The 17,180-nt window shown below is 46.3% G+C and overlaps 1 protein-coding gene across 4 annotated transcripts in view; it reads right to left on the minus strand.

Annotated features, from left to right (window-relative positions):
* Nucleotides 1-656: 656 nt before the first annotated feature.
* Nucleotides 657-17,180, minus strand: part of ARHGAP26 (Rho GTPase activating protein 26) — a 428,404-nt gene continuing 411,880 nt past the window's right edge. For 3 of the 4 annotated variants that reach the window (XM_080672379.1, XM_080672377.1, XM_080672376.1), the window contains 2 exons: nt 10,837-10,928; nt 659-2,405 (listed from right to left, as the gene is read on the minus strand). In XM_080672379.1, coding sequence (XP_080528505.1) covers nt 2,317-2,405; nt 10,837-10,928 — 181 coding nt within the window. In that variant the 3' untranslated portion in view covers nt 659-2,316. Of the gene's footprint in view, nt 2,406-10,836; nt 10,929-17,180 lie in introns of all 4 variants that reach the window. The other variant, XM_080672378.1, reaches the window with a different exon arrangement.

Raw genomic sequence — 17,180 nt, forward strand, 5'->3', positions numbered from 1 at the left:
GCACATTCTCCAATCCTCTTTGGAGTTTTTTCCTTTGTTTGGGGTTACAGGAAATCTGAGATGAACAGGAAGGGCATGAACATGTCCAGGGAAAGGAGAAGCCACAGTATACTGAGAACAAAAGATCCTAAGAAGCCAGTTTTCCTCAGAACTTGGACACACACAACATTTACAAATTCGCTTGGCTTCACTCATAAAGTCTTAGAAGATGTGCAGAAAAAGGTGTACGCAATTATCCTTTATCCTTCTGTCCTGATATCCTGGGGTACCAAGAAACACACCTGAGAAGAAAAATGAAAAAAATAATCTAAGCCCTGGCCCCATCTATTTAATCCTGAGCTGAGTAGGAGTAAGAGTTCTTGGCAAGATTCTTTGCCTGAAGATGCTCTTTCCATCGCCAAACCCAAAGCCCAAGAAATGCTCAAAACCACCTCTGGATAAAGAAGACTGGACACCATCGATGTGTTATGCCCACTCACAAGAGCCAGCAGAGCGTGTACAGAAATACCTTCTCCTTCCTCAAGGCCGGGGAGGGGTGACCTTGACTCCTTTTGATAAGACCCATTTTCCCTCTTATACACACTTGTTCATCAATCAAAGCTTAAAATGTGTGGGGCAACTAGCTTCAAGAATATAAAATATAAAACTTTGCCATATAGTATTTCAAATCACTCTATTTACAGTTTTATCTTTTCAAAAAAATGTAAAAGATACAGTAATCCAACACAATTCAAGTTTTTCTTTTCTTCTTTCAACTTCCCTAAAAAGGAATTCCAGGAGCAGGACACACTCTGAAGCGTGGCTGCCATCGGAGGGGTCCGGGAACCTGACAGTCCATCAGTCTAGAGTTTGTCTGCCCAGAGCCACTCTTGCAAGGACATTCAAGTGTGGAGGATCCTGGGGACTCTGTCCTTTGGAGGCCAAGTGAATCTGAGTGTCCAGGCCGAACTTCCCCACCCAAGGCAGTCTGCCCCAAGACCCAGCCTTGGGGACCAGGAAATGCCCACCTTCTATGCCTCAAGCTTTTGGTGTCCTCCTGAATCACAATGGCTCATGACATTAGTCTCATGCCTCAAAAGCCTGAGAAATAATTCCCTTTTTCTGAGAGGCAGTGAACATATATGTCCTTTTAGATAATAGACCATAGCATAGGGCTAGCCTAGGAACCAGCCCTGTAAACCACCAGGGCATCTGGAAACTGCCAGGGGTGGTCAGTGATGGGCTAGAGGCAGACGAGGGCAGGGGCAAGGACAGGTAAACGGGAGGCCATTAGGGATTGAGGCAGGAAAGGGAGGGTGTCACCCATTGGGAGGCAGCATATTGCCCTCTAGAAAGCAAACACCAGTTGCATGGAAGAACAGAAATATTAAGCCTGGATGTAACTTAATCTTAAGAGGTTACTAGAGTTTACTCCAAATATATCCTGATGCTGCTGAAATAAATCAGAAAGGAAACAGTCCCCAGTTGCTATTCTTTCTGTCTGCCCTCAGCAGACCATGCTTATTTCTTGATCTTCTGCGCCAGGTTATTGGAAAACCATTCAAAAAACTACCTAAAAGGGGGGAGAAAAAATATGTGATGCAAAGAGAGTGTGTTATTTTTTTTGGTTTGGTTTAGAGTAGATTGGGTTGCCATGGTTACGAGGCGATGGCAGCCCTTGGTGGCAGAGAAGTTCCTAGCTTGGGAGGAGGGGAATGTGGGGTGTGTGTGCTCCCTTGCATGAGAGGACTGGACTGAATTCTGCTGATGCTGGGCCAAGGCTGTTTTAGAGATGGTGAGAGATTGGATCTTATGTAAACAGTGCTGTAAGCCCTCTCCATCCTGCATGCAAACAAACAGCCCCAGCTGCCTGGAACCCTGTGGGTCTCGAGTATGGAGAGGTGGGTTAGAGCGTCTGCTGTAAACAAGAGCAATGGCCCAGCCTGGATCTGGGAGCCGTGACCCAGCCCCACATGCTCTTAAGGATCTTACTTCCACTTTCAGAAAGTTGGGAATTTGGGTGACTGTTAAGACAAAAGGAGTGCTCCCCATTTGGTGCTGAATGAGAGAGATGGCTGGACCAGCCTTTCTCTTGGTTTTCAAAATCAAATGGCCTCCCCTGCTGATTTACTTCTGTTTCTTGCAATGTCACCACAGGTCAGCTGAGATGATCGTGGGGATGGGTGACACCAAAGTTCACACAAACACCGGTGTTGACAGGGAGCAGCAGAGTCAGTCACCCTGCACTTCTCGGCGGCAGAGAAATGGCCTGCAACACAGGACTCAGCAGTTGTCATGGATACCATGGAAAGCTCAGCAGTTCTGCTGGGCCCACGGTTAGAGGAACTCCACATAATTCTCGGGGATGAGGCCCGTCTTTCCATTCAGAGTCCCCTCCAACCAGCCTGGCTCCTGAGATGGGTGAACTGTAACAGGAAGGGGAGAGAGCAAGAAGAGATGACGTTACAGATAGGGTGGGAGGGGGATGTGTGCTGTGTCTGTGGATGTGAGGGTGAAGGAAGTTTGCTCAGTAAGTTACATAATCCGGGGACTTGCTTAAACCAGAGCTTCTGAACCTTTTGTGGGACATAAGCCTTCTGATGATGGCTATTTTGAACTTCTTTCACAACAAAAAATGGAACAGAGACAGACATTACATATTCTGCATATAATTTTAAGGGTTTCATAGACTTCCTGAAGGTCCTGGTTTGAACTAAAAAGAAGGGACAGATGTTAGATTAGAGGTCACAGTTATGGTGCTCCATCTGTATATTCATCTATGTATCTGTCTGTCCATCCATCCATCCATGTACTTATCTATCTACCTAGTTTTGACCATGTACCAAGGAGTGGCCATACTAGTAAAGGACTGCTAAGAACTAGCCTTTAAAGATAACTAGCTTCTAATCATACATTTGACCCTTGCCTTCTGCTTCTAATTTCCTTGAAAATTCCCTCTGCAGGCTTTTTGTTTGATTTTGTTTTTGTCTTTGCATTTTATAGTCTTTCAATAGCCTTCTCTCTGTTCCACCCATACCCTTTCTTAGCTTTCTTTCCTGTTCTCTAGAATGTTCGTCCCTTCTGTAAACAAGTATGAAAGTTGTCCTCTTCCTCTCTCTGACAACTTTCAAAATGTCTGCCCCTTTGGTGTTTCAATAACAAAAGAACATATACCCACTTCTGTGACATTATAATCCATCTCCATGGAAACTACTGTGATATTTCAAAGATTATATAAAATCCAGCTGAGCCTGCAAAGTAGTCAAAGTAGGAAGAAAGAAAGAAGGAACTGTGTGTGGGACTTGGCGGGGGGCAGGGGTTGTTCATTCTTATGAGCTGGGAATATACAAACCACTTGGGTGAGGCAGGGCATCTGCTATTAATGGACTAGGAAAACTTCAATTTTCTGAGATTGTTAGGAGAGAATGAATTTTCCCCTATTCCCTTCCTAGGCTAATTAAGTGACTTCCTGAGCTTGTTTTAGAAAAGCATTACTGCCAACACTACTATACAAATCTAGCTTCAGTCTGTAGGGAAAGAAGCAGTAAGGGAAGTAAATGGGGAAGCAGAAGGACACACACTGAGGCTTACAGAGCACGGTCAACCTTGTCTAGATCATGAGCGTTCCTGCAGGAAAAGACAAGGCCAAATAGCTGTTAGGTGGCCTTCAAAATGCATACATAATTTCCTCTCACTGGGCTTCAGGAATAAACCAAAAGTAACAAGGGTACTTTGTGGATTCATGAACCCCACATGAGGAAAAATCTGGGAGGGCAATGTCTAGGAAGAACATAGCACAGCTGAAAAGCAACTTAGCCACTCCAATGACCAACCTCTTTCATCCTACCCCTAGAATACCAGCATCCCACCATCCCTGCCTTTCACTTGACATTGCCAGGACCATTTCAGTTTCTGCACTTATTAAGTGGTAATAATAAAACTCTCTCCCCTCAGTCGGCTCTTGTGAGGGTTCAACATGGAGAAAGCACTCCACAGAGTCAGGACACAGAGATGCTCAGTGTGGGTTAGTCAGTAGGGGCCCTGTGTCATCCTGCCAGTCACTGGACTAGTCAGCAAGCATCTCTCCCGGTGAAACCTGGGTTAAGAGCCTGGTGTAAATACCCACCTAAGCTTTGGGAAACCTCAAATGCTTAGATCCCCAAACAAACAAATCAAACTCATTCCCCCAAATAAAAGACCTAGAAAGAATAAACAACCAACCAAACAGAAGAAAACTACGAGAAAGACGCCCCTCCCACTTTGTAGCAGAGCTTCCAGTGAGCTGTTACTCCACTGGATGCACCGAGTCCAAGTCTTGCAGACAGTTTCCAGGTCTGTCAGCTGTGCAAACACAGCTCAGGGGCTGAGGTGGCAGGGTCTGTAAACATTAGGCATGGCATTTGCAGAGCAAGGGAAGAATCAGGGGACAAAGGAGGTCCTCCAAACTGGAGGACAAGAGGTGTGTCACAGGGGGCTGCGGGGAACAATTCAGCCTTTGAGTCAGGCTGCTGCCTCACTGGAATCTTCAAATCAGGTTTGATTAAAGCGGGGAAACCACCCCGATGTTTATTAAGACTGCAGGTTCCTAGGCCCCATGGTACATCAGTTCAAGCAGAATCTAAGGAGTGGGGCCTAGAAACCTGTATTTTAACTCATTCAAAAAAAGTTAAGGGTTATAACTTTCCTGTACCAAAATGCCTCTGTAATGAGGGTGGTAATAAGAACTGAAATGCAAATTTTCATTAGGTCACCGAGGAGGGAGACAGCACCAGATCCCCACCCCACCTTTGCTTCCCTAACTAGTATTATATAATTCAACATTTGTCATTCCTCCTCTGTGCCTGATGAATTTAAAATGATAGAAGCTAACACCTAGAAATGGTGACTGGGAAACAGCCATGGGCTCAAAGCTTTAGGTATCTATTGACTCATTTGACCTTAAATATCCCTATTTAACAGATGAGGAAATGAAGGCTCAGAGAGGCAAGTTAACTTGTGCAGGGTCACAATTGCAGAGCCAGAATTTGAACCCAGTTTGTTTGACTCCAGAAACTAAGCCCTTTTCTACAGTGGTATGCCTCTATTCTACCAGAGAATGTAGTCCTTGAGGATGAGAATGATGGTACATATGTGGAGCATATACAAAGTCAAGCGTGTGCTCAGGCCGCGAGTTTGACATGAGTGTACGAAGTGGAGGGTCTTTTGCTAAATGCTTGGCCAGCATCATCCACTTTCATTTTCAGAATGACTACAGAGATGGTTCTGCTATTATCCTCATTTTACTGATAAGAATATGAGGTTCAGAGTTTAAGCATCTTGCCCCAAATTACACAGCTGGTAGATGATGGAGGTGGAACTGAAGCTAAGATATCTGACCCCAGAGTCTGTGGTCTTAACCACGACCACTCTGGCTCAACCCAATGCTTTGGACCTCAAAGATGCTCATAAGTACTTGTTGGGCTGAACTATATACCAGTGTCCAACCTTCTGAATTGCACCAGTGTCCAATGCGCTATATAAACACACATGATGCTGCGGAGTGCCTGGGCAGCACTCCAGCCCAGCAAGCATATAATAAATATAAGCTGCTGCTGACATGAGCGTGCTTCCTGCCAACCACTTTCTCTCAGCTCTATCCATATAACACCACACACCCCTGTATATACACAGCTCATGTTCTCTCCCCTCCTTCACTCACAGTGGACAAGGTGCAAGTGTGCGACTAAGAACCTTAATGGCTGGCTGCCCCATGGAGAAGCAGCACCGACTGGTAGAGGCACTGTGGAGTTTGGATGCATTTACTCATTTAACAAGTGTTTATTAAGCACCTACCATGTGCCAGACACTGTGCTAAGTCCTTTCACCGAGTACAGAGCAAGCAGACAAGATTCTGCTCTTGGGGGAGGGGGTAAACAATCCTATATAATAAAAGGCTAATATGCAAATCAACTGAATGGCAGAACGAGTGATCGCTATGACACACACTGACCACCAGGGGGCAAACGCTCAATGCAGGAGCTGCCCCCTGGTGGTCAGTGCACTCCCACAGGGGGAGTGCTGCTCAGCCAGAAGCCGGGCTCATGGCTGGTGAGCGCAGCAGCGGAAGCGGGAGCCTCTCCCGCCTCCGTGGCAGCTGGACATCCCCCAAGGGCTCCCAGACTGCTAGAGTGAGTAGGCCGAGCTGAGAAACCCCCCACACACACCCCGCCCAAGTGCATGGGGCCTCTAGTCTATAATAAATAAGTATATACTTTTAGGTAGAGATGAGTGGAGAGAAAGAGATTGGGATGGAGATGTGGGTGAGTGGGGAGGAGCTCAACAAACTAAAATCTAAATGACCTAAAGGAGCCATTGGATAGGGATGATGCAAGTGCAAGGGCTAGAAGTTGGGGAAAAGCTTGGTGTGATTTTAGAACAGTCATCAGCAATTTTTCTTAAAGAGCCATATAATAAACTAGAGGCCCAGTGCATGAAAATTCATGCACTGGAGGGAGGGGGTGTCCCTCAGCCCGGCCTGCCCCCTCTCACAGTTGGGGAGCCCTCAGGAACAGGAGGCAACCAGGTGATCAGGGGAAGGAGATGCCCCATCACACCTCTGCTACTGCCACTGCTGGCAGCGCAAGCCTTGGCTGGCCCTGGTTACCTGAGCCTTGGGCGGCCCTGGGCGGCTGGGCAGCCGCCATCCGAGGCTTGCCTGTGCCTCGGGCTGGCCCTGGGCAGCTGACATCTGAGGCTTGCCTGCGCCTTGGGCATCGGCTGGACAGCCACCATCCGAGGCTTGCCTGCACTCAGGCTGGCCCTGGGCGGCTGGGGGGTTGAGGGGACTGGGGGACTCTGGAGGCAGGCGCGTGGAGCCGCCAGGCCCGCCTGGGGGTGGGCTTGGCCTTGCCGCGTGCCTGCCGCTCCTGAGGGGACTGGGCACTGCCATCTTTGAGGGTGGGGCAGTCAATGAGCATATTCCCTCCTTATTGGCTGTGGGTGCCACCATCTTTGCGATGGTGTGAGGGTCAATTAGCATATTCCCTCTTTATTAGATAGGCTTGTGTCTCTACTCCACTCTGCCACTGTTTATGCCATAGATGATATGTAAAGAAAGAGATGTGGGTAGCTGTGTTCAAGTAAAGCCTTATTTACAAAAACAGGCAGTGGGTTGGGTTTGACTGGCAGATTACGGTTGGCTGACCCCACCTGAAAACATAAAGGCCTGTGAGGCTGTAGAGTATAGAGGGAGGGTGAGGGGGCCTGAAGGGGAGGCCCTGGACTGTGGAGGGCCTTGTCAATGATTCTCAGAGCAACGGGAGGCCCCTGGAGTATTTTAAGCAGGAGAATAATATGATGTGATTTCCATTTTTCAAAGGTCACCCTGGCTGCTGTGTGGAGAATGGAATGAGGGCAAGAGTGGACGTGTCGAGGCCAGTTAGGCAGCTGGTGGAAACACCAGATGAGAGATAGAGGCAGCTTGGGTTTGGCAGCAGAAAGGGCTGGGAGGATGGAGACTCCATAGAGGAACCCCCTGCAACCTCACTGCCTGAGTGGCTCGGCAACCCTGGTGAAGTTCCCTATCAGCCAAGGAGACCTGGGGCAGCCCTGCCTGTACTCACACTGCACCCTGGACTCTGGAGATAAATGGACCCAGTCCATCTCCAATCTTGAAAAGAATTCAATTTTAGTGAACACCATTTGACTTTTCCAGGTATTGCTAATCACGTAGCTTCAAGGTGAATAATGTTCCTGAGAACACGAGTTATTTCTCTTTCCAGTTACTGTTGGAGGTGCTGGCTCCTGGGGAAGTGGGCAGTTTCCGGGTAGATTGGCAAGGGCTGCCATGGAGTTATTTCCGAGTATTGCACATCCACTCTCAGTTGCACAAAGTCCAGGCGCTGACTGCATAGCACGGGCCCCTGGAATCCAGCCTTGGAGATGAGTCACTACGAAACACCAGACTGTCCCCTCTTCCCCACCTTATTTATTCTTCTTGGTCCTGAAAACACACACACTCACGGACTCCAACCCTGTCATTAGGAAACTTTCTTCGAATTGGCCTGATAACTTCATCTGACAGCTGCAGAGCAATCTACACAAACAGTCTTTGCCTAGTATCTCCAGCACTAAACTAATGAGACAGAACAAAGAAAGAGATCTCCCTGCCTGACGTGTAAATAGGGTTTTCCTCCTCTAATGCCTGTGAAGGGGAAAACAGAGGATATGTAGCATTTCCCAAAAATCAAACATAATAAAATCTATCAGCCAAACCACTCTATAAAGTGGAGCAAGATTTTGTCAGATCCTTCAACTGCAGCTCGAAGTAAACACTGAAAGGTGTCTTCTGGGCTTAATCTGGCCTTTTGCTTCAGGGAATTCGAAAGGTCACTGGCATTGCTGATTAAAAACAAATGAGTGTCAGTGACCTCTGCCACGACTCCCAGAGGCCATGGAGGCTTGGGCAATGCTGCTTCTTAAACCAGGCCTCCCTCGTGCTCATTTGTCAGGACGGGGTTTGTGACGACGACACGTGTGGGGTGGGAGAATCCCAGGGCTGCGAGGCAGAGCACCCGGATGGGGAGGAAAGGACCTGGCAGTTAAAATTACCTACGTATCTTTTCTTTTCCTTTTTGTGGTTAGCTACTTAAACTACTTCAAACAGAAGACTTAAAAACAAATGGTAGGAATGTAAAATGCTGCATCCCTTTTGTAAAACAGTTTGGCAGTTTCTTAGACAATTAAACATAGTTACTGTAGGACCCAGCAATCCCATTCCTGGGTATATCACCAAAATGGAAAATACATGTCCTCACAAAGACTTGTACATGAATGTTTATAGCAGCCAAAAGTGGAAATAATCAAAATGTCCACTCATTGACAAAGGGATTAATCAAATGTGATATATTCATACACTGGAATATTATTCAGCAATAAGAAGGAATGAAGTTCTGACACATGATACAACATGGATGAACCTTGAAAAGATGCTACGTGAAAGAAGCCAGCTAGAAAGGCTACATACTGTGTAATTCCATTTATATGAATTATCCAAGCAGGCAAATTTATGGTGACAGAAAGAATAGTGGTTACTAGGCCGGATGGGGTAGGGTTAGAGGTAACTGGGGCTTGACTGCTAAAGAGTACAGGGTTTCTTTTTGGGGGTAATGAATAGATTCTGGAATTAGATAGTGGTGATGGTTGCACAACTCTGAATACATAAAAAAAGACTGAGTTGTACATTTTAAATGGGTACCTTTTATGGATTGTGAATATCTCAATGTAGAAGTTTAAAAAAATGGAAGAAGGCTTACACTCGAGAAAAGTAGTCACAAATCACACACACCTTTGGGAGCTTAGACCAATTCTGTCCCTGCAGTCAGGGGTTCTCTGTGTTGTCAGAGTGAATAGCTGGTAGGACCATGGCAAGTCCCTTGCCCAGGGGAACAGTGAATTGGGGTTTAAACTGAATTCACCGGTAAAGGTGGGGCTCTCTCAAATCCTGTGCATCTGTGGCCAGCCCCTCCCCTGCAGACAGAGCAGGACACAGAATCCTATACACAGCCCACTCTGGTTTGTCTGCTGTGGCAGCTGTGTCGTGTGATGGCTGGGCTGTGACTCCGCCATGCGGGCCTGTTCAGGGAACACCTGCCAACAACATGGCTTTGGACAGCCTTTGGTGGACCCACTTCCCTGCAGGTCTCTTGGGGCCTGAAAGCCCCAGCTGCTCATGGGGGAGGCAGCTAGGTGGGCTGGCTGCGCGCTCTGACTTGCAAAGGGCCCATGAAAATGGAGCAAAGGTTTAAGGACAGTGCTTTGGGGGCTCTGAGGACCATCAAAGAAAACACAGGCCCCGCAGGCCACGTGCAGTTATGGGCTCACACCGAGCCCTGCTGGCTGAGAAGATCCAGCGCCAGGTATATAACTCTCAGGTGCCCTGTGACCAGTTCCCCATAGTTTCCACATGTGCCTGCTCAGAATCCCTGCCATGATGAGCGCAGGGACCGTGCACGCCGGGGAAGCCCCTTGGCAAGCGGATACGGTTAAGGCTGGTCCCAGGAGCCCATCTCTGATCTGGCTTGGACCTCGAGGCCCTAACACAGAGCCAGGGCCCAGGAGTCAAGTGATTACCTCCTACCCAGCCGAGATCCAGGCCTGGGTCCTACCAGCTGAAAAGGAAAGACCGTCACCAAGAACTATGACAGCATCAGGGTCTTGTCTAAGATGGATGGAATGACGACAATAATCACAACAATAACGTATTGGACACTGAGTATGTGTTGAGACCTATTTTACATATGTGATGTGTACTATTTGGATTTTCTCACAACCTTCTGTTTTCTGCTTGAGATCACACAGGAGGAAGTGATCAAACCAGGACTTGAGCTAGAGTGGACTGAATCTAGAGTTCCTGTTCTCCAGTGTTACCTGTGAGCCTTGACTGACCTGTACTTCTGGGTCTCAGGTAGGTGGTAGGAGGGATGGTCCGTGACCCTGTGCCGAGACTGCCCATATCGGCTGACTACACGTTTTTTTTTAAATATATTTTTATTGATTTCATAGAGGAGGTGAGAGGGAGAGAGAGACAGATACATCAATGATGAGAAAGAATCATTGATTGGCTGCCTCCTGCACACCGCCCCCCCCCCCCCAAACTGGGGATCAAGCCTGCAATCCAGGCATGTGCCCTGACCAGAATCAAACCTGGGACCCTTCATTATGAAGGTCCACTGCTGCTCTCTCATTTTGGGAAAGGACACATAAAACACTCGTTTTCAGTCTTATCCATTCAACTGAGATTTTCCTTAGGTAGGGACTTAGAAAACGCCAGTTATTTATTTGCTGCCCCCATCTTTGCGAGGGGACAAGAAAACTCACCATTATCGAAGACCGTGCCTGCGATGAACGAGAGCTCTGAGTCGTGCTCAGCTTTGCAGGCATACAAGGCTTTTGCCTTCCGGAACGGGGTGCTGTGTGAAGACAGGCGTTTAGTTAGCAACATTTAAAAACCTTCTGAAAGCTCCAGATACTTCTTCTCTCTTCTTTCCCTTCACTGTGAGCCACCTGGTCCTCTGGGGTGGGAAGAGCCTAACTAGGCAGCCAGTGGGTACAACATGAGGTGGAAAAGTTGCAAAAGTCACCAGAAAAAAAAGAGAAATATTCAGAGAAAAGCCATGAACTCTGAGAAACTGCACTTCTTGTGGGGTGACCTTGTGCCATGTTAAAACTTGACCTAGGAGTTACAGCAGTGGAACAGTGGGAGGGCAGGCTGGAGAGGAGGGACAAAGGGGTGGAGAGGACTTCCATAGTGCACAGAGAACACTCCCAGCAGAGCCTGCTGAGAGCGGGCAATGCTCAGTGAGTCAAAAAGGAGAAATTCTAGCAAAGCCAGGTTTCCACTCCGGGCCACAGGCTGACATCAGCTTCTCCAGATGTTACTTATTTCTCATGGGGCTGGTGGAACAGGATTCCAGAGCTGAAACTCCCTGACCGCCAGGGAGGGCAGGGGATAGACAAGGTATGCATGTGAGTGGTTACACACGTGAACATGTGTGGGAGTGTGGGAAGAAGCGAGGGGGGGCACAATGCATTTTTTGCCCCTTCTCATGTCCAATGAGTGTTGACAACTGCTCTCATAGTGTATCAAAATCACCTGGGGAGCTTTTAAAAAGTGCAGATGGCTGGGTTCTAGCCTGAGTTGCAGATATAAATAGAGGCATTCGGATTTTAAAAAGGTCTCCAAGGGACTCTGGTGTGCAACAGGGCTGAGAACCACCTCAGCCCTGTGGGCAAAGTTTTTCTGTAAAGGGCCAGACAGGAAATGTTTTAGGATTTGTGGGCCATATGGTTTCTGGTGTAATTACTCAACTCTGCATTGTAGCCCGGAAGCAGCCATAGACAGCATGTAAGCAAGTACGTGTGGCTGGGTTCCATCAAACGTTGACTACAAAAAACAGGCTGCGGGCCAGATTGGACCCACGGACCACAGAATTCGAACTCGTGTTCCAGAGAGTAAACTATAAAAACAGGTAAATCCTATTAAGTTCTATAAAATTTTGCTCTGATATCCAACTAGTTCCAAATGATCTATGGAATTCTCAGGGTCATAAGAAAAATTACATTTAACAGCCAAGTTGGCTCTTTATTTGATAAAAGCAATTTCCTTCTCCCTCCAAGCCATCTGAGGAAGCTTATGTAGGAGTTCCAGGGCAGAATAACAAACTGGTGATAGGTGCTCTAGGTTAGACAATTACTGGAGGTATATACAGTATTATTTCATCTTCATGTGATTAATGGGCAGCCTCAAGGAGCCAGTGGTGCTAAGCCTCCCATGGTGCACTGATTTCTAGGGACCAAATGAGATTTAGCTGAGGAATGGCTGGTGTCGGGTAAATCCAGACAGACTCAGAAGGGGCGGGGCATGGTGGGTCATTCTGGAATTGTTATTTCTTGGAATCACCAAGACAGCTTCCCTTTGGGAAAGAGAAGCCCTGGATGGTTGGAAACCCATCCCAGGGCCAGGCATCTGAACTTCTAGTCTGGGCTCCATGAAAACTGAAGGAAAGAAGGCTGAAAAGGTCTACTGTGCAGAATGGTAAGAGTAAATGACTACCCAGAATTTGTTGCCAGGGTGCAGTTTATTGCATTCTCTCTGGTCTTCTAGTAGCCACGAGGTGATGGCCAGGTGGGAGAAAATTGGGAAATTCAGAAAAAAAGGAAGTGGGACCTCTGGGAATGCGGGAAAGAACAGCCTTTAGTATTCATCAGATCCAATGGAAAACAGCTCTTTCTGGGTAATTATCATTAAACAGAATTAAGTTCAGAACAAGGGGCACATTCTGTGAGCTAACCAAACCCAGTCAGTGCATTGGCCATCAAGGGCCAACTATCCAATGTGCAACTTTCCAGGAAGGAAAAAAAGCTTTGGTTTTCTTTTCTTTCTTTCTTCCTCTTTCTTTTCTTTTCTTTTTTTTTTTTTTTTGAGGGAGTGGGGAGCAGAGAGAAGTCACCTGGCTGTGAAAAGTGCTACATCACCTAACCCCTATACTGACAGGTAAGTAGAGCCCTTTGTGACATGGAAGGTGGAAGGAGAGCTCAGTGGACATTAGCCAGGTCACTGCACTTTGAGGACAGGGCAGAGCAGGTGAGGAGAGCCCAAAGAGACTGCGTACAGGGAAATAAAAGGTGAGGGAAAGATCAGCTGAGGCCAGGCCCCTCCAGCTGGATTTTCATAGAGGTTACTTATTAACCTCATTAAATAAAGGGAATGGGACCAAATAGGGGCAAGCCAGGGAAACCAACTGTGATATCTGGCAGGAGGAAAGCAGAGGGAAAGGTGCCCAAGATTATCATTCAAGAGGAGTAATTTTTCACTAATATTAGGCTTTTGGAATTGAATAGTGAAGTGACAATGAAATAGTACAATAAAAATAAACACAGCTCTGGCCGATGTGACTCAGTTGGTTGGAGTGTTGTCCTAAGAACTGAAAGAAAGGTGGCAGGTTTGATTCCCAGTCAGGGCACATACCTAGGTTGCAGGTTCGATCCCCGGTCTGGGGTACGTTCAGAAGGCAACCTATCCATGTTTCTCTCTCACATCGATGTTTCTCTCTCTCTAAACATCAATGAGTGGGCCCTCCTCAGGTGAGGATTAAAAAAAATCGTAATAAATAAATAAATAAATAAATAAATAAATAAATAAATAAATACAAAGGTCAGGAAAGGGCCTTGCTTTTCTTTCAAATTAATAGGTGACTGATGGTCTATGAGAAGTTCTCTTCCCCTGTGACTTATCCCACCCTCTTGGGACATGCACAAAGATGGGAGGGATGACAGAAGGAGTGCTTTTTAAAGAGACCACCTCCATTCTCCAGGACAAGGGCTGCCAAGTAAAATATAAGATACCTAGCCAACTTTGGATTTCAGATCAATAAGGGATATTTTATAGTATAATTATGTCCCAAATATTACAGGAGACATACTTACACTAAAAAAAAAAACAAAAAAAAACAACAAAAAAAAACCAAAACAACAACAAAAACCTTTTGTTGTTTATCTACAATCCAAATATAACTGGGTATTCATTTTATTGGCTAAATCTGGCAACTCTACCCAGGAAAGAGTCTTATCATTTTTAAAAGTGTGTCAGCCCAGGAAGTCCAGTGTCCCATGCCATACTCCCTGCAAAAGCCTTGAGCAGTTTGCTTTAGGTAGGGTTCCTACCCACACAGCTCCTGTTGGCACAGAGGCAGTGTTTGTGGGATTTGGCTCTGAGCAAAAAAATAAAAAATCCCCAGCAAGCATCTTTGGTTCTTTGGCTCCCTCTTCTCCACAGTGCCTCTCAGCACTGAACACAGAGAGCCTGGGGTGCCTTCGGCTGTTCCTGTAACAGTGCCCTTCAGACCTTAGCTGGGCCTTCAAGGGCATGAACAAGTTTGGAACCCTTTGCCAGTTCATTTTTCATTTTTGCCTCTGAGCATGGCACCAAGCCAGGAAAGCACTGAGGAGTTTCCCTCAAATGCCCTTGCAAGCCTATCAAAATGACGACCCACTCTCCATTGTATGGCATGACAGGGAGGTGGGGCCTGATAGATTGGCAGGTTGCAATGGCTTAATCATTTAGGTACCATTTCCAGAGGCCCCCGTGCAAATGCAAGTTATGGGTTTGGGGCTGGGTGCTTTTCTGGGGTTACGAATGAAAGGCAGCTATGTTTTTGAGCTTGAACTAACAAGCACTAAAGTTGCTTGGAAGAGGGGAGAGGAAGCCACTTCTAGGGGAGACTATGTAGACATTTAGGAGAGCATTAATTAGGTGTAATAAAGTACTTATTTTTATCTGCTCTCCTAGGAAAGGAAATCTGAAGTTCACATTCTGGAAGTAGATTTGGGGGAAGGACCCATTGGGCCTGAATAATAGGTATACACCCCACCTCTTGGCTCTATATTGCAACGGCAGTTATGGGATTTTAGCCCTCTTTGTCAGCGAGCTCTGATGTGCTAGCTCCCCACTACTGTCCATATCCGTGCTCACCGTGGCATACCAGTACACATTTAGCTCAGTGACAGCTAATTGTAAGCCCTCCTCAGCCTTGCATATATCAAAATGGTAGCTTCCTACAGGGTTGTGGAACAGGATCTTCAAATGGTGCTGAAAAGGCAGTGCTGAGTAACCATGACCCCAAACACAGCAGTGAGAAGCTTCTACTGCCTCAGTCCTCTGCCAATCTGGAAATCCTTGGGAGAGGAAAGGAGTAGCTAAAGAAAACAGACAGACAAACAAACAAAAAAGGGAAATATCTTGGAAGGTGAGAGGGAGTGGAGAAGTGGAACTACTGAATAGGCAACAGGGCCCCAAAGCTCAGAGACACAAAAAAATGAATAATCTCAAAGCAGCGAGTATATTTCAGGTTTTTAGCTGCATTATTCTACTGTCCCGAGTCTCCTAACTTATCCTGTCCAAGGAGCCAATGTTTTGAATTTTTACTCTTTTTTGATCAAAATGACCAAGTCTCTGTTATGAGTGAGGGAGGCGTTTGGAAGGTTACTGTCTCTGGTCACTGTGGTTTGCTCTGGTTCAGGTCCTCATGAATAATCAGTGATCTAATCAGATGCATCAATGCCATATCTACCATATCTAGTGTTCTAGAAAGTTGACATTTCCCAAGTACCCAGAATGTACTTTGAAGAAATAATTAGGAAATAACTTGAGTGTCAGGAAAATATGATTTGAATATTTACCTTATTCCTGGGTGAAGATAAAAGGATATACTGAAAAGTTATCTTTCTCATTCTGGGACAAAGCTAGGTAGAAACCCTCAAAGACCAGGACAGGCTCTGGGGCTGAAAGTTGCACAGAACCTTGAACTTGGGACCAACCATATGTTTGACAGAAAGAGTGCTGGGTTGAGGGCTGAAGTCCTGAATTCTGGATTGGCTCTAGTTTAGCCACGTGACTGTACAAATCACCTCTTTGTGTCTTAGCTTTCTCTTCCTATCACAGGGTTCAGGCCATTTCTCCTCTCATTCTCATACAAGGATAGAATGAAAGGATAGATACAAGAGTATGTGGAGGACAATAAAGTAATATATACACATCTATGTATAAAGAGCACTGAGTTGTTGTTTTTCTAAGTAAGACTCATCTTTATAAATTATTTAAGCCTCTCTGCTGGACCTGCCCCTAGGAAAAAATCAGCTAGGAGAAAAAGATGGACGAGAAAATATTGCCGAGGCCCAAAATGCTTATGATGCTTATAATTGGGCTCTACATTTTGACTGTCGGACAGCAGAGACTAAGTTTGAGAAACACACATGACTAAGGACCTATACAGTAGAGGGATCCTTCAGTGTCCTCATTAGTTAATTATTTTCCTGCATTTAAATAGCTTCTTTTCTCCTAAGAACTCAAGTGCAGAGAATTAAGCCTGGACATGACCAAAGCAGGGAAAACTATAGCATGGGCCTTGGGGAGAGGAACTAAGTCAACCCTCAGAAAGAGGTGTTGGCTGCTCCCATGAGAGCTAACAGTTCATTGCACATGGAGACAGGAGTAGGCTGGGAGCACTGATGATTCCTGGGAGTGCATGGAGGGAAGGAGCTGGCCATGAACAATTTAAAGAGAAATCACTACATATTTAGGGTCTTTATTCTGTGTTTATATTCATCTCTCTCCCAGTGGTCTGGTCTCAGCAATTAGGTGTCAGTGCTCAGTGCCTACAAAAAAATGTTGCCTGATGCTACCTAATAAAAATGAAGGAAGAAAAAGCCAGCACATGTCTTGGCACTGTTCCCTCTGAAATCATCTAATACCAAAGCACAGACAGCTCCATGATTCAGAGGGAGCCAAACAGAAACGCATTCAGGAGGCACTCTTTCCCCAAACTTCAAGCATCACAGATTATTTTTTAAAAATATATTTTTATTGATTTCAGAGAGGAAGGGAGAGGGAGAGATAGAAACATCATTGATCGGCTGCTTCCTGGATGCCCCACACTGGAGATCAAGCCCTCTACTTGAACATGTGATCTGACCAGGAATCAAACTGTGACCTCGTGGTTCATAGGTCAACACTCAATCACTGAGCACACTGGCAGGGCAAGTATCACATATTATTAATTCAAACTGAAGGGAGGTTCAGAAGGGTGTGGAAAATGCCAGGCTGGTTCATGAGAATAGTCCCTCCCAGCTTTGGCTCTTAGGCTGGAACTGGGGGAGGGGGTGCA

Source organism: Plecotus auritus (genome assembly GCF_963455305.1).
Source record: "Plecotus auritus genome assembly, chromosome: 6".
Classification (NCBI taxonomy): domain Eukaryota; kingdom Metazoa; phylum Chordata; class Mammalia; order Chiroptera; family Vespertilionidae; genus Plecotus; species Plecotus auritus.